The sequence below is a fragment of the Mesoplodon densirostris genome, chromosome 2 (genome assembly GCF_025265405.1).
Source record: "Mesoplodon densirostris isolate mMesDen1 chromosome 2, mMesDen1 primary haplotype, whole genome shotgun sequence".
NCBI lineage: Eukaryota > Metazoa > Chordata > Mammalia > Artiodactyla > Ziphiidae > Mesoplodon > Mesoplodon densirostris.
In genome coordinates, this window is record NC_082662.1 from 97,632,215 (window position 1) to 97,658,160 (window position 25,946).

Genomic DNA, 25,946 nt, shown 5'->3' on the forward strand with positions numbered 1-25,946 from the left:
ATGAGAGGTAGGTTCAAATAAAGTAAATGCCTATTATGTCACTAGATTTCCATTAAAATGTTGGTAATTTATAACAAATTACTAGAAATAAAACTTGAGTTTAAGAACTAAATTGAATATGGGGATATGAGTATATGTATAGCTGATTCACTTTGTTATAAAACAGAAACAAACACACCATTGTAAAGCAATTATACTCCAATAAAGATGTTAAAAAAAAAAGAACTAAATTGAAAAATGATAAGAATAACTTCAACTAATAAATATTTTTCTAAGTCCTAATCACACAAATCAGAAAAGATAGTTGATTACAAAAAATGGCTTCGGTAAAATAAAAACATGCTATCAATATTATAAATCAAATTTTCTATATCATAATGTGTTTCTAAGCTGGGGGCAAGAGAAAATATGAATGTACATGTTTGTAAATTGGGCCTTTCATTTATAGTACCAAATATATAAAATTAATATATACTACTATTAATATACACTATTCTCCTAGCTTTGTGGTGCCCAAATTGAGAATTGCAGGGTCAAATAAATTAAAAGTGAGGGGGAAATGAGAATGCCATTTACCCATGATCAACCTACTTCATGTAATTAAAAAATTTCAGATAACCAAGAATGGTCCCCAGAAGCCTTCCTGATTAAAATGGAAGTCTGATTCAAGTTGGAAACAAAGGACAAAGAGAAGAGAGATGCTCTTCAGAAACTGATACAAGTAAAAGGGTTTTGTTTCCTGGTGCTTTTCAAAGCAATGACAATAAACAGAATTTTTCAAGTAAGTTGACTTGTGTTGATAATTTAACAGTAATATACTGACAATCAGTGTGTCATCCTGGGAACCAAATAACAGTACAAGAAAAATGGAGAAGTGTTCACTGAAATAAATATTATTTTATCACTCTTCCTTACACAAAAATCATATAAGTGGACTAGGGTATTCACATGTCTTGAAGTTCTGTTGCTTATGTTCATTCTTATTCAGCTTAAAAAAAGAATATAGACCTTATACCTATTTGGCTGTTGTAAGATTATGTTTTCATGCAATGATTCTCCATGAATGGTTCTACAAGGAAATTTTAAGAAGTTTATAAAGACATTCAAAATATATAAACAATTTAAGTTTCTAGGTTTTCCAATCATTTTGTTTTTAAGAAAAAGACATTTAAGTATAAAAGAATTGGCATAATCTTGAACCAACCAAAATAAAGATCAAAGATTTATAATTCACACAAAGCAAATTTAGTTCAAGCAAGTACATTTTTTCAGATTTAGGATTCCAGGCAGAGATTTGTAGAAAGGACTAATAAGAAAAAATATAATTTTATTGCCTTTTCAAAACTGTATGAGTTTATCAAAACAATGATTTTTAGCATTTCTGAATGTATAAAATTGAGTCCAAATGTTTGAAGTTACCATTGATATGCTCTTCCCTTTTGTGAAAAAAAAAAATACAGCTTCTTTTTGCCATGGACTTGTTGCAGTTCTAGGAGAAAAGGTCACTCTGGAGATGGCTGAAAGTTTCAATAATCATGCTAAAGCAAAAAATTCAGCACGTCACTTCTGAGTTACTCCTAAAGTTTGTCTCATATTTTCATAAACCACATAACTGATGCCTACAGCAGGGAGCACCTTCATAAAGTTTGGGGTGATGCCTCTGTAAAGTCCTGGTATTCCTTCTTTAGAAATGATTCGTCGAAAGAGCCCAACCATGTTCAGCTGTGGGGCTCCTTCTACCATGGCTAGAAAATTAAAAAAGAAACCAGGCTAATTTAATATTCATGTATGTTTTATTATGACTATGCAATTACGATTCAGAATGATTTTCTAGAACGAACAGAATAAAAGGATAAAATTTATTCCAAGGGGCCCAAGAAAGTGCCCCTTTATATAATTCTCCCTCTATGGCACCTAACAGTGAATGCCCTGATTATAACAAATATGAGTGATTACTCTGTGTTAGATATTGAGTTAATTACTTTATATACCAATCCTCTAAGGTAAGTGTTATTATACCCATTTAATAAGTAAGGAATCGGAGGTTTAGAAAGATAGAGAAACTTGTCCCAACACACTTAGCTAGCCAAGTGGGAGAGCTAAAAGCTGATGGTCTTTCTCCTCTGTAAATGGAATGAAAACTGCACAGCATTGAAAGAATCAGTAGCAACATATGTAAAGCAGTTGGCATCTGTCAAATTCTCAGTAAATGGTGGCTGGAGTTGTTTGTTATTATGGGACCTACAACTTCTGAACTGTGATTCCTCCCCACTGTGACACTGTCTCCTCGACTTTGATTACACAGCGCCCTCCTGGCTCTCCTGCCGTCTGATTGAGTATTCTCTTTTCTTATGATTCGCTGGCTTTTATTGCTATGCTAAAGTAGTATTCATTCTGTGCCTTTCTTTCACTTTCTGCTTTATCCCTGGCCAATCTCACCCACTACCATTTCTTTAAACAGTACTCCCTGAGCATCGAGACGCCTCTATCCCCATCTCTCTTCCAAGTACCAACCTCCCTCCCCCAACCAAGCAGTCAATCATTAATTAACCAGTACTTCCAATGTAGATGATCTGTAAATACAAATGTAAAGAGTGAAAAAAAAATGTAAAGAGTGGACTGCATGGCAAATGCAAGTTTTACTTTTGGGAACTTTCTGGAGTTTGGGAGTCTTTTTCCTGAATATTTTCGATCGACAGTTGGTTGAATCCATGGATGCAGAGCCCACGAATATGAAGGGCCAACTGTACTCTTGAAACATGCACTCTCAACGGGAGCATGAAAATCTTACTCTGTGCATAAACCACAGATATACATACAATATATGCACAGAGTATCCGTGGTATTAAAATTTCATGAAGAGGAACTGATTTGGAAAAGAATTTCTAAAAAGCTTCCTTAAGGAGGCAATAATGCAAAAAAGGTTGAGAAATACTATCTTAAAACCACACTCTGCTGTCTCAGTGGAACCTGAAGTTCCAAAAGCATGTTACTGATGCAGTACTTTATCAGTGTCATCCTTTTATCCAAAGCTCACCTTGAGCCTGCATGCGTGTTCTCACCAAAGCCAAGGGGTAGCTGGCCAGCTGACCACAGGTGCTGGATAAGGCACCACATCCCAGCAGCACCATGACTCCAGGGTTTACAGAGTCTTTGGCAAAATTATCTAGCCAATGGGACTTCAAGAGCTGCCAGAGAAACAGAAAAGAAGAAAAATAATAAACAACTAACTTTACAACTGCTTTCACTCAACGTGAACGTTCTCACAGCTACTCTCATCCTTATGAGACAGGACACATTTCTGCAAGATTGGGCGGCACAGCCACTGTAGGAAGCAGCAGCTCTGTAGAGAGGTGGGGAAGCCACAGGGGATTCAAAACATGAGAGGTGTGACTGGGTGCTCATCTTCTTCTAACTAAATGTGAAGATCAACAGCACACCAGACTAGGATCTAAACATTTCCTACGGTGCTTATCAATAAAAATAATATAATACTACAAACTGCATCTCATTTTGTACTTTACACATATGTTATTTCATTCAGTCCCTCTACAAAAGCTCTGAGGTGGAGCTATTCTTCTGATTTTAGAAATGAGGAGGGCTTCCCTGGTGGCGCAGTGGTTGAGAGTCCGCCTGCCGATGCAGGGGACACGGGTTCGTGCCCCGGTTCGGGAAGATCCCACATACCACAGAGTGGCTGGGCCCGTGAGCCATGGCCGCTGAGCCTGCGCGTCTGGAGCCTGTGCTCCGCAACGGGAGAGGCCACAACAGTGACAGGCCCGCATACCGCAAAAAAAAAAAAAAAAAAAAAAAAAAAAGAAATGAGGAAAATTAGTCTCAGGTTTTCTAAACAAGGGTGCTGAATCAAGTAAATGGATCCTCAGGCCATGCTTCTTCCCTATTATCCTAGGTCTTTGTAGTTCCATTAGAAGGCAATTAATTGAGAGAAATGTATAATGTACTTTTTAAATAAAAAATATCTGAAGTATTAAAATATATGCTAATATGTGGGAGAAATTATATTCTAGTTTAAATATTTTAAGATAAAATTTAACTGCATACTTGGACCTTACAATTATATAACGAGAATATCTCTATAAATTTGAAAACAAAGATTATATTTAAGTGTCTTATTTAAGGTCCATTTAGTACTGTAATATGACAAGAAATAAAGTCAATAAGGCTAAAGACAACCATGTCTGAACTACAAAAGTAAGAAAAGAGAAGTGATTCACTAGAAACTAAGCAACTATTTACACTATTAACACCAGAATGGGGGGGGGGGTAGGAAAATGCACTTTTAAAACAATTAATTTAAAATCCTATAAAATAGACATGATCTTGTAAGTCCTCTCTGTGTGTCCCATAATCATTTTCTTCTACAGCCTAGGATCCATTATTATTCCTTGCCTCTCAGATCTCACTATATATATTTTTTTACTTATTTATTTTATTTATTTTTGTCTCCCCCTCTTTATTGGCTTTGTACCCCTCAATTTATAGATATTCTCAAAATTCTATCACCTTATGAAGGTTCTCTGGTAACATCAAGGTCATAACAGTGGGGTCCTGATCCAATAGGATTAGTGTCTTTATAAGAAGAAATACCAGAGAATTCATTCACTCAACTCTCTCTCCCTCTCCCTCTGGGAACATAGCAAGAAGGCAGCTGTCTGTAAGCCAGTAAGAGAGCCACACCACAAACCAAATCAGCCAGAACCCTGATCTTGGACTTCTAGCCTCCAGAACTGTGAAAAAGTAAATTTCTTTTGTTTAACCCTCCCAGTCTCTGGTATTTTGTTATGGTAGCCCAAACATACTAATACACTACCCAAAGCAAACTGCATATTCACTGTAATCCCTATTCAAATTTCAATGACATTGTTTGAAGAAATAGAAAAAAAATTCAAATAGAATCTTAAGGGACCCCACCTAACCAAAATAACCTTGAAAAAGAACAAAGTTAGAGACCTCACACTTCCTGATTTCAATGTATATTACAAAGCAACAGCAATCAAGATAATGTGGTGCTAGCATAAAGCCAGATACATAGAATAATGGAACAAAATAGAGAGCTCAGAAATAAATTCTTGAATACATGGGCTCATGATCTTCAGCAAAGGTGCCAAGACCCCACACTGGGCAAAGGACAGTCTGTTCAACAAATGGTGCTGGGGGGACTTCCCTGGAAGTCCAGTGGTTAAGACTCCGTGCTTCCACTGCAGGGGGCATGGGTTCGATCCCTGGTTGGGGAACTAAGATCCCACATGCTGTGCAGTGGGGCCAAAAATTAAAAAAAAAAAAAAATGGTGCTGGGAAAACTGGATACCCACACGCAAAAGAATAAAGTTGGATCCTTATCTTACAACATATACAAAGAACTAACTCAAAATGAATCCAGGGCCGAAACATAAGACCTAATACTATAAAATTCCTAGGAGAAAACACAGGATAAAAGATTTAGGACCTTGGCTTTGGCAACATTTCTTGGATATGATACTAAAAGCAGAGGCAAAAAAGCAAAAATAGACAAATGGATTTCATCACCTTAAAAACTTCTGTGAAGCAAAGAAAACAACCAACAGAGTGAAAAGGTAACCTATGGAATAGAAGAATATATTTGTAAACCATATATCTGATAAGGATTTAATATCCAAAATATATAAATAACTCCTACAATTAAACAACAATAAAAAAATAACCTAATTAAAAAATGGGCAAAGGACTTGAATAGACATTTCTCCAAAGAAGATAAATAAATGGACAAGCATATGAAAAGATGCTCAACATCACTTATCATCAGAGAAATGCAAGTCAAAAGCACAATGAGATATTGTCTCACACCTGTTAGGATGGGCACTATCAAAAAACAAAAACCAGAAACGAACAAATATTAACAAGGATGCAGAAAAACGCAGTTAGTAGGAATGAAAAATGGTGCAGCTTCTATAGAAAATAGTTTGTTCCTCAAAAAGCTCAACACAGAATTACCATATGACCCAGCAATTTTGTATACTGATAGGTATACACCCAAAGGAACAGAAAGCAAAGACTTGAAGAGAGATCAATACTTGTATCCCTTTTTCCCAAGAGGGGAAAGTATCCTTGAAATTAATTCAACCCCTCAACAACTGATGGCATTCCAAGCTCCTCAACCCTATCAGCAGTTTTTGCCCTTAAGACAAGCTTGGAAGGTAACATAAACTTAAAACTCAAAAAAGTCCCTGAGAGACTCGGCAAAATCCACAACCCACGTTGGGCAGGTTCATTTGGCTCCCTCAATTAAAATTCAAATTGACCGCGGTCAGCCTCTTCCTAACATTAAACAATATTCTTTAAATCTTGAGACCTTAGCAGGAATTAAACCAATCATAGAGGAATACAAAACACAACACCTCATAGTCCCCTACACTAGTCTCTGTAATACACCCATTCTCCTCATTAAGAAACCCCACAGAGGAGGATGGAGATTTGTCCAAGATTTGAGGGCTATTAATAACATTGTCATCAATCATCATCCAGTTGCCCTTAACCCTCATACTCTTTTAATGGCAATACCTACAGAGAATAAATTTTTCACTATAACTGACCTCTGTAGCATCTTTTTCAGCATCTCTGTGGATTGTGAAAGTCAAATTTTATTTGCTTTCATGTGGGAAGGACAATACACCTGGACTGTCATGCCGCAAGTCTAGACTAAAAGCCCTTCCTACTTTTTACAGATCCTAAAAGCAGATTTAGCAGGTGTCATTTTTCTGTAAGTGTTCATCCTTTTCAATAGGTTGATGACCTTCTTTGTTCCTCTTCCAATGGGGCAAGTGAGCAAGATAGCATCCATCTCCCCAAGCTGTTAGCAACTAAAGGTCATAAAGGTCTCTAAAGAGAAGTTACAACTTGTTCAAACACAGGTCAAATACCTAGGACCCTTGATCTCGGATTAAGGACTCCTTTAAGACCCTAATAGGATTCAAAGTGTCTTAAATTTCCCTTAGCCACAGACCAAAAGACAACTTTAAAGATATTTTGGGCTGACTGGATACTACAGAAACTGGATACTTAATTTTTTAGTTGCCCAGCCTCTCAAAGCTTAAAGATCAGATCCTTTAGAGTGGGAAGAAAACGTCTTTAGGGCTCCAGAACCTGAAAAGTGGACTTTGCAGTCCCCTGCTTTAGGACATACTAATTATTAGCTTCCCCTTTTCCACTTCATGTACGAAAGAAGAGAAATGGCTTAGGAGCGCTTACTCAAAGGCACAGAGGTCAACACCAACCCCTTGGATATTACACTCAACAATCAGACCTGTAGCCAGAGGCCTTCCTCCAGCATGAGAGCTATTTCAGCAGCAACAGCCCTTAAAGCATCAACTGAGGAAATAGTTATGGGCTCTCCACTCACCATCTATGTTCCCCCATGCGGTAGGAGGCTTGCACAATTCTCATCACACTCAACACCCTCCTGCAAGCTGTCTTACCCCACATGAAATATCATTACTAACTTCTCACATAACCCCTTCCTGCTACAACAACTTCAACCCTGCAACCCTTCTCCCTTTACTTAGTGACAAAACTCCTCGTGACTGTCTGACCCTGACTGATCAGTTATTAACCCTTAGAGCTCACTTACAAGAAACCCCTGTTGCTAACATTGAGATTTCATGGCTTACTGACGGTTCTTGTTTGAAAAATGGCAAAGGAAAATATTGTACTGGGCATGCAATCATCTGCTCCTTTGAAGTAACTGAGGCAGCTCCACTGCTGACTGCTACTTCAGCCCAGCAGGCAGAACTCCATGGTTTAACTAGAGATTGCACCCTAGCAGAAGGTAAAACTGTGAATACCTATACAGATTGTCGCTTTGCCTTTAGGGTAGTTGATGACTTTGGTATGCTTTAGAAACCAAGAGGATTCTTAACCTCAGGGGGATGCCAGATTAAGAATGAAAATTGGGTCAATAAGTTGTTGGAATCGATCCAATTTCCATCTGTCCTAGCCATCATTAGGGTACCTGGGCATCCAAAATTAAATTCAGATGAAACCAAAAGAAATAACTTGGCTAATCAGGCCACAAGGACAACTGCCTTACAAGCCACCAAATCTCCTAGGAGTCATTTCCTGTGCCTCCCTGTTGCCCAATGGTCTAACCCTATGACACTGACTCCTTGAAATAACCACTGGAAATTAAAAATTCCCCCCAACATGGGACATGGCTTTCTGGGACAGGTCCATCCCAGCAATGTGAGACAAAGCAAATCTGTAAGTTGACTGGCAATGTTTTTAGAGAATGATCTTGATCAAAAGGGGGATATGTGACATAAGATGGAGTCACTTATGTCAAGGGGTTTTAAAATGAAGCTGGAAGGCCACTCAAGAGGTGGACCTTATGCCTGTCTCACCAGGTGGAACCATAAACATATGAGCTGGGCCACACCACAGATAGATAGTCCAAGGACTCTGCAAGAACACCTGCAACTTGTCACAGTTAACGAACTCTTACCTCCCTCTAATGATAGCCTTAGCAATGAATCATGCTTAGCCAACTAGGTTCTGCCTTCAGCTCCAACTAAAATTCTTTGTAATGCAAACCTCCCTTCTTTGCCATTAAAAACCCCTGACTTGGGGCTTCCCTGGTGGCGCAGTGGTTGAGAGTCCGCCTGCCGATGCAGGGGACACGGGTTTGTGCCCCGGTCTGGGAGGATCCCTACATGCCACGGAGCAGCTGGGCCCATGAGCCAGGGCCACTGAGCCTGCGCGTCCGGAGCCTGTGCTCCACAATGGGAGAGGCCACAGCAGTGAGAGGCCCGCATACCGCAAAAAACAAACAAACAAAAAACCCTGACTTTCACTCCCTAGCAGACACTGTTCAGATTGATACCCAAATCTGTGTGTACCGAATTGCAATTCTTTGATCCCAAATAAATGCGTTGTGTTTGATTATTGCCTCCTAGGTTTCTTCAGGTTGACAAGTACAAGGAATGAATCTGTACTACCCACATCAGTGTCTTGGTTTTATCAATGTTAAATTTTAACAAACCAAAGAAAATGTGCCATTTTTGCTTATTTCTCTCTCCTCAAAAAAATCCCTAGTATCATCTGCTAAGCTGAACAACTGTATCTGTGATAACCTTTTTTTTAAAATTGAAGTATACAGTTAATTTATAATGTTTTATTAGCTTCAGGTATACAGCAAAGTGATTCAGTTATACATTCTTGTTTTCAGATTCTTTTCCATTATAGGTTATTAAAAGACATTGAATATAGTTCCCTGTGCTATACAGTAGGTCCTTGTTGTTAACTATTTTATACATAGTGGTATGTATATATTAACCCCAAACTCCTAATTTATCCCTCCCACTCCCACTATCCCTTCTGGCAACTATAAGTTTGTTTTCTGTGTCTGTGAGTCTATTTCTGTTTTGTAAATAAGTTCATTTATATCATTTTTTTAGGTTCCACATATAAGTGATATCATATATTTATCTTTCTGTCTTTCACATAATATGATAATCTCTAGTTCTATCCACGTTGCTGCAAATAGCATTATTTCATTCTTTTTTATGTCTGAGTAATATTCCATTGTGTATAAATACATCTTCTTTATCCATTCATCTGTTGATGGACACTTAGGTTAACTTCCATGTCTTAGCTATTGCAAACAGTGCTGCTATGAACACTGGGGTGCATGTATCTTTTCAAATAAGAGTTTGCTCCAGATATACACCCAGGAGTGGGATTTCTGGATCACATGGCAGTTCTATTTTAATTTGGCAAGGAACCTCACTACTGTTCTCCATAGTAGCTGTGCCAATTTACATTCCCACCAACAGTGCAGAAGGGTTCCCTTTTCTCCACACCATTATTATTCCTTTTCTCCACAGCAATTATTATTTGTAGACTTTTTAATGATAGCCATTCTGACTGGTGTGAGGTGATACCTCATTATAATTTTGATGTGCATTTCTCTAGTAGTTAGCGATATCGAGCATCTTTTCATGTGCCTGTTGCCCATGTGTATGTCTTCTTTGGAGAAATGTCTATTTAGGACTTCTACCCATTTTTTGATTGGGTTGTTCTTTTGATATTAAGCTATTTGTGTATTTTGGAAATTAATCCCTTGTTGGTAGCATGGTTTGCAAATATTTTATCCCAGTCCGTAGGTTGTCTTTTTGTTTAGTTTATGGTTTCCTTTGTTGTGCAAAAGATTTTAAGTTTAATTAGGTCCCACTCGTTTATTTTTGTTTTTATTTCCATTACTCTCGGAAACGGGTCCAAAAAAATATTGCTGTGATTTATGTGAAAGAGTGTTCTGCCTATGTTTTCCTCTAGGAGTTTTATAGCATCCAGTCATACATTTAGGTCTTTAATCTATTTTGATTTTATTTGTGTATATGGTGCTAGAGAAGTGAACAACTATATCTGAATGTGAAAGTATTCTCTTCATTAATAAAAATAATTAACAGTGAAATCTAATACAAAAGTGACCACAGGCATATGGGGTGTCATATTCAAGGAATTTGAAAAGAAAGATAAAAGAACACACCCTTGAATCTACTTTTGGTTACAAACTGTTTCCTGGTACATATGTACCTCTCTATATAAAGTCAAATTCTAACAATGAGAACTATTTAACTACATTTTCAGATTCAAAAGATTGCTACAAACTCACCTCATACACAGCAAGATCTATACCTGCATAAGGTATAATGCCTAATAAATTGGGAATGTAACCTTTGTAAAAAGCTCCCATGCCTTCATGTTTCAAAATCTTCTTGGCACAATCAAACATCCCAGAGTATTGTCCAGTTTTGCCTACAGCCAGCCTGGTTTTCAGAACCTGGTTATGAAAGAATATAATGAATATTATTATTCACATCAACGCTATCATCACAGAATTCAAAAGAAGTAACTTTATAAAGAACAAATATCTAGCATATATTGTCACTCAAATGACTGTCCCGTTTGTTGATGTGTTCTCTCTCACATATTATCTCTCTTAAGGGTCTAAGACCAGAGCCAACAAGATCCCTTTTGCTGTAAAGATGATCTGAAATAGGGCAGTGGCAGAGGAAATAGAGAGAAGATAATCTATTGACATCTTAACAAAATTGTGACGTATTAGATATGGAGGGTGGGGGAAATGGTAGTGTAAAGGATGATCCCAGTGTTTCTAGCTTGGAACTCGGGATGGGGCCAGCAGAGAAGAGGGAAGGTGATGCTATTTACTGAGATGGAGGATATAAGAGGAAGCCTAGGTATTGAATTAGGATATTTTTTGAGGGGTGTGTGGAGTAATTGAACAATCATATTAAGATGCCTGCAAGGAAAGCTATATTAATATGCATACCACAAAGGTGAACACTAACAGCATTTCTTAAGTCTTATCAGTTATTGAAAAGTGCTTTGTCATATCAATAAAGATATCCACACCTACAATATTATTCTTGCTCTAAAGCAGGAGTTGGCAAACTCTTTCTATAAAGTAAATATTTTCGTCTTTGCAGGACTGAAATACCAGGTCTCTGTTGCATATTCTTTGGTACTGTTTTTTTGTTGTTGTTTTTAAACCACCTTAAAAAGGTAAAAATATAAAAACCATCCTTAGCTCAAGGGTTGTACAAAACAGTCCACAGGTCCATGGTTTGCTAACCTATGCTCTAATAAAAGGATGTCCAGTTAGGATTACCATCACCTAATCAAATTCTAAGGTTCCATTACGAACTTTATGGTACAGAAACTCTTTGGAGAGGAATGGGTGCTATAATTCTTATCAACACTACGGGAGCCAGCCTCTAAGATGGCCCCCAACCATCCCTGCCTCCTGGTATTCACACCATGTGTAGTCCCCTTCCACACTCTACCAGGGGTGGTCTTTGTGACCAACAGAATAGAGCAGATGTGACCAAAGATTGCAGCTTCTATCTTGGGTGCTCTCTTTGATAACTGATTTGGAAAAACCAGCTACCATGTTGTGAGGATACTCAAGCATCCTATGGAGAGGACCCTGCAATAAGGAACTGATATCTTCAACCAATAGCCAGGAAAACCTGGCAACAAACACGTGAATACGCTTGAAAACAGATCCATCCCCAGTTGAACCTTGCAGTGACTGCAGCCCTGGCTGACACCCTGCTATAGGCTGTGAGAAACCCTGAGCCAGAGGAACCCAGCTAAGCTACACCCAGATTCCTGATCCACAGAAACCATGAGATTATAAATACTTGTTGTTTTAAACTGTTAATCTTGGGATAACTTGTTACACAGTAATAGATAATAATACAAACACTATTAATGCAATCAGACTTCACAATGGTACTTACCTCCATAGGATAAATAAATGTCTGTGCAGTTGCTCCAGCCATGGAACCAGAAACGAATCTCTCAAAGGTTCCTACTTTTTGTCCTTCCTCAGTAAGCAACTTCTTGTACTGTGTAAATAAAGTTTTAAATGCACATTAATACCTGCTACAGAATGAACTGTGTTCTTCCCCCCCCTTCCCCCCCCCACAAATTCATATGTTGAAACTGTAACCTCCAGTGCGATAGTATTTGGAGCTGGGGCCTTTGGGAGGTAATTATGGTTTGATCATGAGGTGGGGCCTCTCTCTCTTTCTCTCTTTCTTTCACACACACGTTCACTCTCTCCCTCCTTCCTTCCCTACCCCTCACCCCTCTCTCTCTCTCCCCCCAACATGTATGCACCAAGGAAAGGCCATGTGAGCACACAGTGAGAGGGTGGCCATCTGCAAGCCAGGGAGAGAGAGCCCTCAGTGGAAACCGAATTGGTCAGCACCGTGATGACAGACTCCCCAGCTCTAGAACTGTGAGAAATAAACTTCTGTTGTTTAAACAATCCAGCGTATGGTATTTTGTTATGGCAGGCCAAGATAAGACAATACAAAAATACAAATCAGCTCCTAGAAATCAACTGACAATATGATGTTTCTCAAAATGCACACACTGCATTAACAATATCTAACAGAAAAGCAAGGTTTGAATGCTAATACATTCAGTTTACTGGACAGTGATTTTCAAGTTAGAATTCCACAAAACACAGATGGTCCACAGAGGGGACCCGGTAGCTCCTTTGCTAAAACAGATTCATCAGAACATTCTTCCTGAGATGCACAGGTTAATAAAGTGTTCACAGTTTTTAGATATTTTCCCCACAGTTTTCCTTTTTTTAAGATGAGTTTATTTTCACCAGTATAAGTAAAACTAATAAATAAGTGACAAATATTAACAAAACAACTTAGAAAAACAGTTTTTGTAGGTAATACATTTAACTATACTAACATGTCGACCCCAGAGCCTGCCTGGCCCACCAGTACTAAAGCAACCGACATGGCTGATCTGGCCAAAGGGGGAAATCTGGCACAAATGCAGCCAAAATACTGGTAGGGCAGGATGTTAACATCATGGGCTCTACAGTCAGGCAGACCTGGGCTTGAACCCTAGGTCTATGTGGCCCTGAGCAAGTTTATGAACATGTCCACATGCAGTTTCCTCATCTGTGATAACCCCAGCTTCACGGGGTTGTTGAAAGAATTCGATAAGATAATACACGTAACACAGCACAGTGCTGGGCAAATGGCAAATGTTCAGTAAATGTTATTGTTGTTGTTATTATTATTATTACTAATATATTCAGTATTATCTTTCTACAACTTGGAGAGAAAATCTCTGTCCGAACACAGACTGTGGTTATAAGCCAGGCAAACCAGATTCCTTCTCCTAGAACTGTGAGGTGGGTCTACAGGTATAATTAGGCACTGACACCTGAGGGAGAAATACATAAAGCAATAGAGAAGCAGACACATGGAGAAGGGACAGGTCAGTGAGGTTCCACTTTCTGCACTTCCTGAGGCTCCTCCCCTTAATGCCGCAGGCACCTCCACAGTGACCCCCACCTCCAGCCTGCTTCCCTGAGCCAGCCAGTCTCTGTTCCTTGGGATCCAAAGAGCCCAATGCAAAAACACAGGAATACTTTCCCCTAGTAAAACTGTGTTTCTCTGCTCATGATAAAAATTAACTATATTATAATTTCACGAAGTTCCCCAAATAGCAGATATCTGCTTACCCCCAAAGATCAATGTTTCCACAGGCTCTATTTCCTGAACTGCACCAGAATGTTAACCAAAACTCCCTTCCGCATAAGCCCTATTAATTTTCCTGCATGTCAGATTATCACAATCATTAAGTATAATTTATTGAAAACCTTCCTGCATATGAACAGGAACCTCGGAGACATCGTTTACATCGTGTACCCCCATCCCAAAAGCACCTATCAAAAGTATTCTTTAGTGATTGGTGAATAAATATTTAAAGTGTAGGGGTTTGGGGCTCCTGCACCCCAGAACATACAATGCACAAAGGTAAGAGTTGAGGACAGAGAGCCCTGTACAGGGTTAGGCAAAGGGACAGGTGTTTAACACTACGTCACCAAGCTTAATTCCTACCCCAGAAAGGAGGTAACAGTCACAGAGACTTTAAGTGGCTTGCTCAAGGCCACAGAATTTGACTTTCTCAAAGATGACTTAGCTGTGCTCTCAAAGCCAGCCTGAAATCCTTTTCAGGATTTCAATTTTCTTCCTTCCTTTCTTTCTCCCTTCTTTTCTTTTCTTTCCTTCTCTTCCTTCCTTCCTCCCTCCCTTCCTTTCTTTCTTTCAATTTTCTTTGCTTCTTTCTTTTTCTTTCTTTCTTTCCATCCATCCTATCTATCTCAACTCTCTCTCCATTTGTTAGAATACCTATTTCAACCTTCTCCATTCTCCTCCAGCTTCCAATACTGCTTCCTCCCTCATTCTCAAAAAAAGTCCTTTCTTGGGAACTCAAGGAAGAACAGAGAAGCGACCAGGCAAGGATATCTTGGTATTCCTGCCCACTTCCCACAAAATCACCTGCATCCACTTATATCTTTTTCTTCCCGAGCTGACATGAGAAGAGTCCTCCACACAGTCAAAGGCTAAGCCTGCCAGCAGACCGGTTAGTACCCATTTCTCCCCCAGCCCCTCCACCTCCACTCCCTACTCCACACACATACTTCCTCTGAATACCTGCTGCACTTGTCATCAGTCTCTCTCACTTATATTTTTTAACCTCCTTCTTTGTATTGACATGCTTCCTTCAGCCATAGGCATGTCATTAAAATGAAACGTATCAAAACCCAACATCCTTCTAATCCATCACTCTCTCCCTCTTCTTTTCTCCTTCCCTTCACTGAAGTCAAGCTCCTGACAAAGGTGTCTACTGTCCAGTTTTCTTCACCTCCTGTTCACTTTAGCTCATTTCAATTGGTTTCTCAGCTCATTACTTCACTGAAACATTTATACCAAGCTTATCTATCTCGGAGCTGGTAAATTCTGAAAGATAAACTGTTTATTGTATTTAGTACCCTGCAGTATTTAACCCTTCATGGAACCCTCTTCTTCCTCTGACTTCTAGGCCATCGCTTTCTCTGGATTTCCTCCTGTCTCTTTGGCTGCTCCTTCTCAGTCTCCTCTACAACTTTCTCCTACTTCTCCCTGGGCATATCCCCAGAACTGTTCTCATTCTATAAGCCTTCCTGAGGGCTCCATTCCAAAGGCTTCACCTCAGTCACAACCTCCCTGTCCTACTGGACAGCTCCTTGTACGTGTTATAGAAATAGCTCAAACCCAGCATGTCCAAAATGCAACCTGTCATTTTACCTCAAAATCAGTTCTTCTTGTTCCTCTTATTGTATTCTCTACATACTTAGTTGCTCAAGTTAGAAACTAGAGTATCACCCTTGATTCCTCTTTCTCATCTTTACACTCACTCAGTGAGTTCTGTTGTTTCTATTTCCCAAAATAGTTTTCAGTTCATTTCAGTTTTTCTTCAATCACTACAGCCATCTCCTTATACTGGTACTCATCATTTCTTACCTGAATTCCTGAAATATTTCCTTAAATAGTCTCCCTGCCTCAAGTACAGCCTCACTCTCTTCCAATACCTCTTCACTCTTTTCCACATTGATCTTTCTTAAATGTAAATATACTTATTCCACTTCCCTACGTAAGATGCTTCAATAACCCCCTCACCACATTCAGGATAAAATCTAGACTCCTATCACATTTGGCTCCTGCCTATCTGTCCAGCCTGCTTTCATCATCATCTTCCCGGACACACACTCCACTACACTTAAGCCTAGTGAACCACCTTCAGCTTCCTTAGTGAGTGATGCTCTCCTGTGCCAACATTTCTGTCCACAGGCTGCTGCTTCTGCTCAAATACCCATCTTCCCCTTCATCTTAATGGACTTAAGACTCACGCTCATTCAGTGAGGATTTACTGGCACTGGGCAAGGTGCTGGGAACACACACCTGAAAACAGATCCTGCCTAAGAAAGCTCACAGTCTCCTTAAGAAGAGAGATAAGTACTGAGATCATCAGAATTCAGTGTGAGAGTGCTAACAGAGGGAAACAAAGGGAAGGTGTCCTGGAGGAAATAACTCCCGAGCAAAGTCTTGAAAGATGTTCACCACGATATGACCTATAGGAAGAGGAATGGTGTGTGTGTCACTGGAGTGAGGGGTGGGGGAGGGATGACTGTAAAGTACCCTTGGGATATGTAAGTGGAGATGCACAGATATGCAGTGCTCAGGTGGATATGAAGGTATAGAGATGAAGAGAAAAATGTTAGAATGGAAAGCAGTTAGAATGCAGATGGCAGCTGAAACCATGAGAACACAACACCGTACTGTCACCCTGTTCCTGATATAATTGGACTGCTATGGTAGTGAGTACCCAAATGGACCGCAGCTTTATCCCATGTTGGTGTGTTTAAGAGAGCTACGTACCAGGCTGAAAATATTCTTTTCTTCGTTTTCTAAGCTATTAGTTATTCAATGAACAAGACCTACCTGAATACAGAAGTGAGCTAGTTAGGTACTCTGGGAAATTTGAGAATATATATAGCATAACATTTATGCCCAGGTAGTTTACAACTCACTGGGAAAAACAATGGATTTTCCATTATCCGATGGAAAATTGGATATTCTGTAAAATAGTACTATAAGGAAACCAGGCAGGAGAGGCATCAGTTTTGGTTGGGATGCTTAGGAAATGCTTCTCATAGGAAGCTGGGCTTTGGGCTTAAGAGACCCCTGAGGGATGAAAGGACCTTCAGCAGGGGGCAGAAAATGGACAGGCATAATAGGTCCCAGAGACCACAAGAACACTATACCACACTGTGCAGAGAGCTTTCTCTTGATCTCTAAGAAAAGTTAGCATGCAGTAATTAAATATTGTGAAGAGGCCTGAGAAAGGAGCCTGGCTGGACGCCTGTTGGTAGTGTTCAAGGTAAGAATCTGCTAAGTAGCATAAAGTATAATACATACATTTGCTTGCAATAATACAGACTTTCAAAAATACTGACTTCCTGCATATGGAATAATGGTTTTATACTTGAATACTTACTTATTTTAGGGTCTGGTTTTCCTATCAGAAAATCCAAGTATGTGATCAGAATAACCTACAGGTATCTAAAATGCTAGCCCTTACTAGTCGTGATATGTATCCTCAAACATTCACAGAAGGAAAATATACTTCCCAAAGATAAGCTGTAATTAAAGTCATGGAGGCTAGATTTTCTTCATTGTTTTCTTTGCTTCTCTATTTCCTAAGCCAAGAAAAAAACACCACTAGACTTTGTAATCTTCTCAAGAGTATTCTGCTGCTCAAGAACAAAATGTTCTCCAAAATTATCAAAAATCTATTTGAAATAATACAAAATATAAGGTGGAGTTCAATTTCAAGGTTCTTATCGTCTATGGTTAACAATGATGGAAGAAATAGTGGAAAGAATAATTTTGTGCGTGCTTAATTAGACAATTCTGCTAATGACAAAGAGAAGCCAAACTCTAAAATCCACTACTGTATTTCCTCTTAACATCAAGTTACGCTGAAGCAGCATCCTAATATCTAAGCATCCTAAACAATCTAAGTCAACAGAGAAGTTGATTCAGAGGTAAATGCATTCATTCATTTACTCATTCACTCACTCATTCTACACTTACTGAGCACTTATCACACACCAGGCTCTGTCTAAATGCTGGAGTGCACGGAGAAGAAGCCAAGCCCCTGCCTTCATGGAGCTTTCACTCTAAATTCAACTCAATTTTATAGCAATGTCAAATTACACAAAGGACTTCAACTTAAAAGTTTTCCTTCCAGATGCTGGATGGGGATACTTTCACAAAAACTTATGTGAGTGTGCAGCTTCTATTCTGAATTCAAAATGAATAAGCTAAAATCTTACGTTTCCTTTAAGAGCTACTTAGACCTAGAGAAATGGAAACAAAAACAAAAATAAACAAATGGGACCTAATGAAACTTCAAAGCTTTTGCACAGCAAAGGAAACCATAAACAAGACCAAAAGACAACCCTCAGAATGGGAGAAAATATTTGCAAATGAAGCAACTGACAAAGGATTAATCTCCAAAATTTATAAACAGCTCATGCAGCTCAATAGCAAGAAAACAAACAACCCAATCAAAAAATGGGCAGAAGACTTAAATAGGCATTTCTCCAAAGAAGATATACAGACTGCCAACAAACACATGAAAGAATGCTCAACATCATTAATCATTAGAGAAATGCAAATCAAAACTACAATGAGATATCATCTCACACCAGTCAGAATGGCCATCATCAAGAAATCTAGAAACAATAAATGCTGGAGAGGGTGTGGAGAAAAGGGAACACTCTTGCACTGCTAGTGGGAATGTGAATTGGTACAGCCACTATGGAGAACAGTATGGAGGTTCCTTAAAAAACTGAAAATAGAACTACCATATGACCCAGCAATCCCACTACTAGGCATATACCCTGAGAAAACCATAATTCAAAAAGAGACATGTACCAAAATGTTCATTGCAGCTCTATTCACAATAGCCCGGAGATGGAAACAACCTAAGTGTCCATCATCGGATGAATGGATGAAGAAGATGTGGCACATATATACAATGGAATATTACTCAGTCATAAAAAGAAACGAAACTGAGCTATTTGCAATGAGGTGGATAGACCTAGAGTCTGTCATACAGAGTGAAGTAAGTCAGAAAGAGAAAGACAAATACCGTATGCTAACACATATATATGGAATTAAAAAAAAAATGTCATGAAGAACCTAGGGGTAAAACGGGAATAAAGACACAGACCTACTTGAGAATGGACTTGAGGATATGGGGAGGGGGAAGGGTAAGCTGTGACAAAGTGAAAGAGAGGCATGGACATATATACACTATCAAACGTAAGGTAGATAGATAGTGGGAAGCAGCCGCAGAGCACAGGGAGATCAGCTCGGTGCTCTGTGACCGCCTGGAGGGGTGGGATGGGGAGGGTGGGAGGAAGGGAGACGCAAGAGGGAAGGGATGTGGGAACAGATGTATATGTAAGACTGATTCACTTTGTTATAAAGCAGAAACTAATAAAAATAAATAAATAAATAAAAATAAAAAAGCAGTTTTATCTACCAAAAAAAAAAAAAAAAGAGCTACTTAGAAAAGAACACAAAAGTCTTTTTAAGTAATATGAAATTCAGAATCCTAGAATTGAGTCATGAGGGATCTCTGAGGTTATCTGGTCTAATCTCCTATAAGAGAAATTCCTCATGGAGTATATGTGGAAGGTTATCATGTATTAAAATAATAATCTAGGGCCTCCCTGGTGGCGCAGTGGTTAAGAGTCCGCCTGCCGATGCAGGGGATACGGGTTCGTGCCCCGGTCAGGGAGGATCCCATATGCCGCGGAGCGGCTGGGCCCGTGAGCCATGGCCGCTGGGCCTGCGCATCCGGAGCCTGTGCTCCGCAACGGGAGAGGCCACAACAGTGAGAGGCCCGCATACCGCAAAAAGAAAAAAAAATAATAATAATAATCTAAAAAGCATTGTATGATAATTGTTATTGAATCAGTTTATTAACTCCCCTTTGTTAACAAATTCCACAGGTGATAACTATTACCTGTTCATATGCCCAGAACTTAACAGCTGTCTCAGGAGCAATTTTAATGACATTTGCACCATTTCCTCTCCAAAGTGAGCGGATACCTCCCTCTTTCACCATCTGTCGAAAGCCACCATATATGTTCATTTTCTCTGATTTTGAACCATGGACCTAAAAACAAAAGCAAAACGATATTAAATACTGGTGGGATGTTATTATTACTATTTCTAAAGTAACCACACAATCCACTCTCTTTTCTTCAGTATTATTTATTACTGCATGAAGATGTATTTGAAAATAGAATATAGAAGGTTGAGAAAATATATAATGGGAAGAACTATTACCATCATTTTAGAAGCCTGACTCTGAATCTAAAACTAAGAAAAAATTGTAACCCTCAGTGTGGGAAAGCAAACAGAGAAGGCATGATCAAAAGTAAAATTATGAACAACGTTCATAAGATAAAATGAACCAACTTACTATTTATTAGGCTATGGAACACCCTTTGGAACATGAGCAAGTTCAGTATAAGAAAAATTAGAAAAATATACTGAATGTAATATATTATCCCTCCCCGTGAGAAGTAATACTGACATGAAATATAAATGGGACTCAAAACAATCTGGATGTTATGTTTATCAGAGCTATAGAGAATAGAATATACACAGCCTGACACCAAAAATAAAAATTGTAACTTCTACAGCTTATCTCGAAGTCTCACGTACCAACTGCCTAACCCAGTGAATACTGATGAATTACCTGGCTCATACTTCCGATGTGATAGTTGTTTAAATAAACTAGACCTTATGCTTGCCTCTATATAAAACTGATTAAATCTAATAAACCAAAAGTAATTAAAGAAGTCAGATATTCTTCTGATTGTTTCTGCTTACACAAAATGAGTGACTACTATTAAAAAAAAAACCAAGAAGGGAGGAAGAGAGCGGCTGAAGACTAAAGGTCAGCCATGAGGGCAGTATATGATCTAGTCACAATAAAAACTCTGGACACCAAAGACTCAGGTGAGCCTCCTTGGTTGGTGTGCAACTCTGCATATTGTCATACGCCAATGTCAGGAAATAATATATTCTGACTCTCTGGGGAGAAAACAGCAGAAACTCTGCATTTGGTACTTCCCTGGAAGCCCTATGCTCTTCTTTCCTTGACTGATTTTAATGTATATCTTTCACTGTAATAAACCATAACCATGAGTATAAAAGCTTCCAGTGAGTTCTGTGAATTAATGAATCCGAAGGTAGTTTGGGGAAACCCCTGAACTTTCAGGAACTAAAGTCTAAATATATCCATTTTATTTTAAATAAACTTCACAATAAAATATGACAAAGGAAAAGATGAATGCTTACTCAATCTCTCTCAACATCAATTTACTATTGTTCCTAAAGAAAAACATACAGCCCAATTCCCTCTTCTTTTTTTTTTAAGCAGTATCTTTACCCCTAAACATATTTTGAGATGTAGGTACATTCTCAATGGATGCTTTAAAATATTGTCAGAAATCATTTTGTACAGAAATCTAATGGCAAATATAAAAAGTGCTGACCACAGGTATAACAACACAACTTTTAAAAACCTTTTTTAAACAGCTAGTATATTCTAGCAGGGTGCTCCAGCCTACCAAGCATTTTCACATACCTTACACTATTTAATTCTTACAACCACCCTTGTTAGATATTCCTATTCCCATTCTAGAATGAAGGAAAATGAGGCCTCAGGGGTTTCATGCAGTGTGAGAACCATGAGCTTTAGAGGCAGAAATACTCCATTCCTTGCCTAATTTGTTGTAAAGGAAAAGTTATTTAACTCTCTGAGCCCTGTGTTCCCCACAGATAATATGAGGATAAAATCCTCTCATGCTGGGTTACTAGAAGATTATATGGGTTACCATAATGAGCACCAAATAAATATTAATCCATTCCTTTCCCTCTTTCTTTTCACTGTGACCAGCCAAGCCTACACTGCTAGTAAATAGGAAAGTCAGCTTATAAACCCAGGTCTTGCCTGCCAACCTCAGCTTTAGAATAATTTTTAAAGTTACATCCTTGTTCCAAGATTCTAGATTTCAGAAAAACCTTCTTTTGAGAAAGAACATAAAATATAAGGAAAATACAAGTAATTTAAAGGGAACCCTACAATAATGGCTAGAGATTTCCTTTTCTAATTAAACATTTGAATAGTCACAGAAAGCCAAGATTAAAAGTTCATCACACAACATGTGCCAACAATTTAAGGTTTGGTCAAACACTGAAATACTTAACACGGACTGAATTTAGGATTAATAGCAATAAAATTGAGAGATTTCTTTCTAAAGGTATGACTATCACTGCAAAATTTTAAAACTTTTTTCAAAGCACCGTATTTCTTATTGTTTCAGAATATTTTGGACAAACTTAGAAGATCGCAAAGCTCACCTGCATCATGACTTTCAGACGATCCAAAGGGGCAGTGCTTGTTCGAGAGATGGCACCAGCAACACCTCCTGCCAAAAGCTGCCTCCACCACTGCCCCGACTTCTTTTCATCTTCCGTGAATTCATCTGGAATAGTTAAACTATCTCCTATGTCAATACCCTGTTAAAATGGAAGAAAGGTTTGCTTCTTTGAAAGAAGAATTACATATTATTTTATAATTAAGATCAGCTTCAATCCTTAGAAAGTACTATACTGAATCAATCTGAGCATATAGGCAATTATACGTAGCCTATTCACGCTAAATGAAGTACAGTATCAGTCCGCAAGAACTGAAAATTAACAGTAAATTACAAATTTACAAAACCAACAATTACAACATTTTTCTTAGTAGATTCAGAATAACTTTTCTCTTCTAGGTCTAAGTCAGAATGAAAGAGCAGCATTTGATCAGAGGTAGTGAATCCTTAGCTACAGAAAGAAAATAATTTGTCAGTTCTTCAAAGATACACACTTTATCTCAAAATTATATCCACATTATACTTTATAACATGATATGTGCTCTAAATATGTAAATAAAAATTAAATTAAAACTGTAATTTGAGTACCCCTAAACTCATTTCCTATATAGACTGTCTGTAAATATTTTTATAAATCTGACTTGTCATTTAAAACATGCAACAGATTCTATATAAAATTTAGCTTACAGAGAGGTATTGTTTAAAATGACCTACCTTCCAATCTTCTCTAAATATTACTATAGGTTACAAACAAAGCTTGACAGAAACAAAATTCTATAATAATATTTTTACAACTTTATTATCTAAATGATTCTAATGTAAAAGATTTTATAGGTAAGAGTGTCAGGGTAAGGAGCTTTGCTATAGTAGTAACCCTCTATTTCTTCATTTTACTATCAATAAAATGGATACATGATTGTAGCCTCAACTATTACTATCTCCAAAGATACAATAAGAATTTGATTATGTAAATATGATTTTACATAAGTATAAAATTTATCAAGGCAACTGAACTACAAATATAGTATTATTTTATACTCATAGTTGAAAAGGCATTAGTCACCAATAATTCTACAATGCTCTAGGTAAGTTTAGGCATTGTTACTAGTATCAATGTGAACCCCAGGCTTCATTTAGTGCATATAAAATGTACTGAAATCCAGGAATACGTATAGAAGTCAAGCCCATTAGAAAAATAAAAATTCCCTCAAAGAGTTCCCATTGTTTTCAGGAACAGATTGCAGAATGAAATGAATTTCATTTACCCCAGGATATTTCAGTAGGATATTAATGAAATTTAATTAAAATTTGAAAGTTTAGAAGAATACAGATGGATAGGTGTGCAATACTAAGCAGATGAGCCAAAGATTTTTTTTTTTTTTTTTTTTTGTGGTATGTGGGCCTCTCACTGCCATGGCCTTTCCCATTGCAGAGCATAGGCTCTGGACACGCAGGTTCAGTGGCCATGGCCCACAGGCCCAGCCACTCCGCGGCATGTGGGACCTCCCGGACCGGGGCACGAACCCGTGTCCCCTGCATCAACAGGCGGACTCTCAACCACTGTGCCACCAGGGAAGCCCGAGCCAAAGATTTTTTAACCTTCCATGACTATTATTATAGATGCCTTAAGCCAGAGATAAATGTAGGTGGTTGACTGAACAAGCAAGTTTCAGAAGGGATCTTTGGTCATTATCAACCACGAGGTACTGAGATTATTTAGGCAATATATTATCTATACAAGTAAAAGCCCCGGGACTTCTCTGGTGGCACAGTGGTTAAGAATCCGCCTGCCAATGCAGGGGACATGGGTTTAATCCCTGGTCTGGGAAGATCCTACATGCTGCGGAGCAACTAAGCCCGTGCACCACAACTACTGAGCCTGTGCTCTAGAGCCCACAAGCCACAACTACTGAGCCCATGTGCCACAACTACTGAAGCCCACGTGCCTGGAGCCCATGCTCCACAACAAGAGAAGCCACTGCAATGAGAAGCCCATGCACCTCAACAAAGAGTAGCCCCCGCTCGCTGCAACTAGAGAAAGCCCACCCACAGCAACGAAGACCCAAACACAGCCAAAAATAAATAAAATTAAATTAATTAATTTTTTAAAAAAAGCTTTAATATACTCCGAGTATACACCTAACAGACTACATAGAACTCTACAAGTTAAAGAGCTATTGAGATGGGTACCATGGCCCATAAGTGTTATAGAGTGCTCTTGGATGATAACCATACCAATTGCTTACAGCTCCAAATAAGTATAAATTAATACATAAAGCGTACTCACAGTAGAATGTTTCCAGAAACGGATAATTTCCTCAATGTCTGTAACAGGGTTAAATAAGAAGTAGTCTCTCCATTCATTCCAGTCCACTGTCATCGTCCCATCAGCATCGATGCTGAAAATAAAAAGAAGCTGATTAAAGAACAAAATAAAATGTGTAAATAAAGCTAACATTATTGGCCATGTTGCAGAACAACAACTTTCTCTTCCAACTTAATATTCTTAAAAGGTTTTTGGAAATGGCAACAAGCATTTGATGATCTGTTTTAATCATTTAGATAAAAATAGACCCCCAGGGCCTCCCTGGTGGCGCAGTGGTTAAGAGTCCGCCTGCCGATGCAGGGGATACGGGTTCGTGCCCCGGTCTGGGAGGATCCCATATGCCGCGGAGCAGCTGGGCCCGTGAGCCATGGCTGCTGGGCCTGCGCATCCGGAGCCTGTGCTCCGCAACGGGAGAGGCCACAACAGTGAGAGGCCCACATACCGCAAAAAAAAAAAAAAAAAAAAAAAATAGACCCCCAAATTACAGGTCTCACTAAAGGCTACTTTTGGTGCTCTGTCAAACTCCAAGTCAATGAGCTATCAAACACTAATGCTGGAAGATAAAATTGGGGGGTAGCAATGAATGAATTTATGATCCATTTTTTCTTACACTGGCTCAAGAAGATAGTTCTTAATGTTCTATTGTAACATTTGGATGTGACTTCAGAATATACTCAAAATACACTATCAATTTCCTTCTCCAATTTTCTCTAAGCTAAGAAAATTACCAATGATTGTAAAAAATAAAATCAAACTTGGTGATTGGCCTTCTGAGTCTTAAGAAATCCTGGTACCTTATCTTCAACATTTAAAATTAACATATTGTAGCCTTGGATATTTTTCATTAACTTTTCGCTTATTTTAGTAGGTTCTTGGCAATAATGTCATTTGTACCTGTTTATTTTCCTAAAAGCAACTTTAAACTGCCCAGGATTTTGATAGTTTTGTTCACTACTGTAGACCCAGCATCTAAAGTGGGCAGTACAAAGAAAGTGCTCATTTATTTATTGAATTAATGAATATATCTGAAAAAAAAGTTTTGGTTTCTCCTCTGAATTTTATATTTATTCTATGACTTGTGTGAAAGTGATGCATAAAGATGGCAGTCAGATAAAATGCTATTTTCAGATATTTATGATTATATTTTCCAGTGCCACTTTTAACTTTGATTGCATACATGAAATTACACTTAAACTTTCAACTGTCCCAGCACAC

General features: G+C 38.5%; 1 protein-coding gene across 1 annotated transcript in view; it reads right to left on the reverse strand.

Moving 5' to 3' along the window:
* Nucleotides 1-286: 286 nt before the first annotated feature.
* SLC25A24 (solute carrier family 25 member 24) overlaps nt 287-25,946 on the reverse strand; it is a 46,269-nt gene continuing 20,609 nt past the window's right edge. Inside the window, exons 4-10 of the mRNA XM_060090202.1 lie at nt 24,693-24,804; nt 22,389-22,547; nt 19,978-20,130; nt 12,315-12,422; nt 10,664-10,831; nt 3,038-3,188; nt 287-1,745 (exon numbers count right to left, since the gene is read on the reverse strand). Of these exons, the coding sequence (XP_059946185.1) occupies nt 1,561-1,745; nt 3,038-3,188; nt 10,664-10,831; nt 12,315-12,422; nt 19,978-20,130; nt 22,389-22,547; nt 24,693-24,804 (1,036 nt within the window). The 3' untranslated portion in view covers nt 287-1,560. The remainder of the gene's footprint in view (nt 1,746-3,037; nt 3,189-10,663; nt 10,832-12,314; nt 12,423-19,977; nt 20,131-22,388; nt 22,548-24,692; nt 24,805-25,946) is intronic.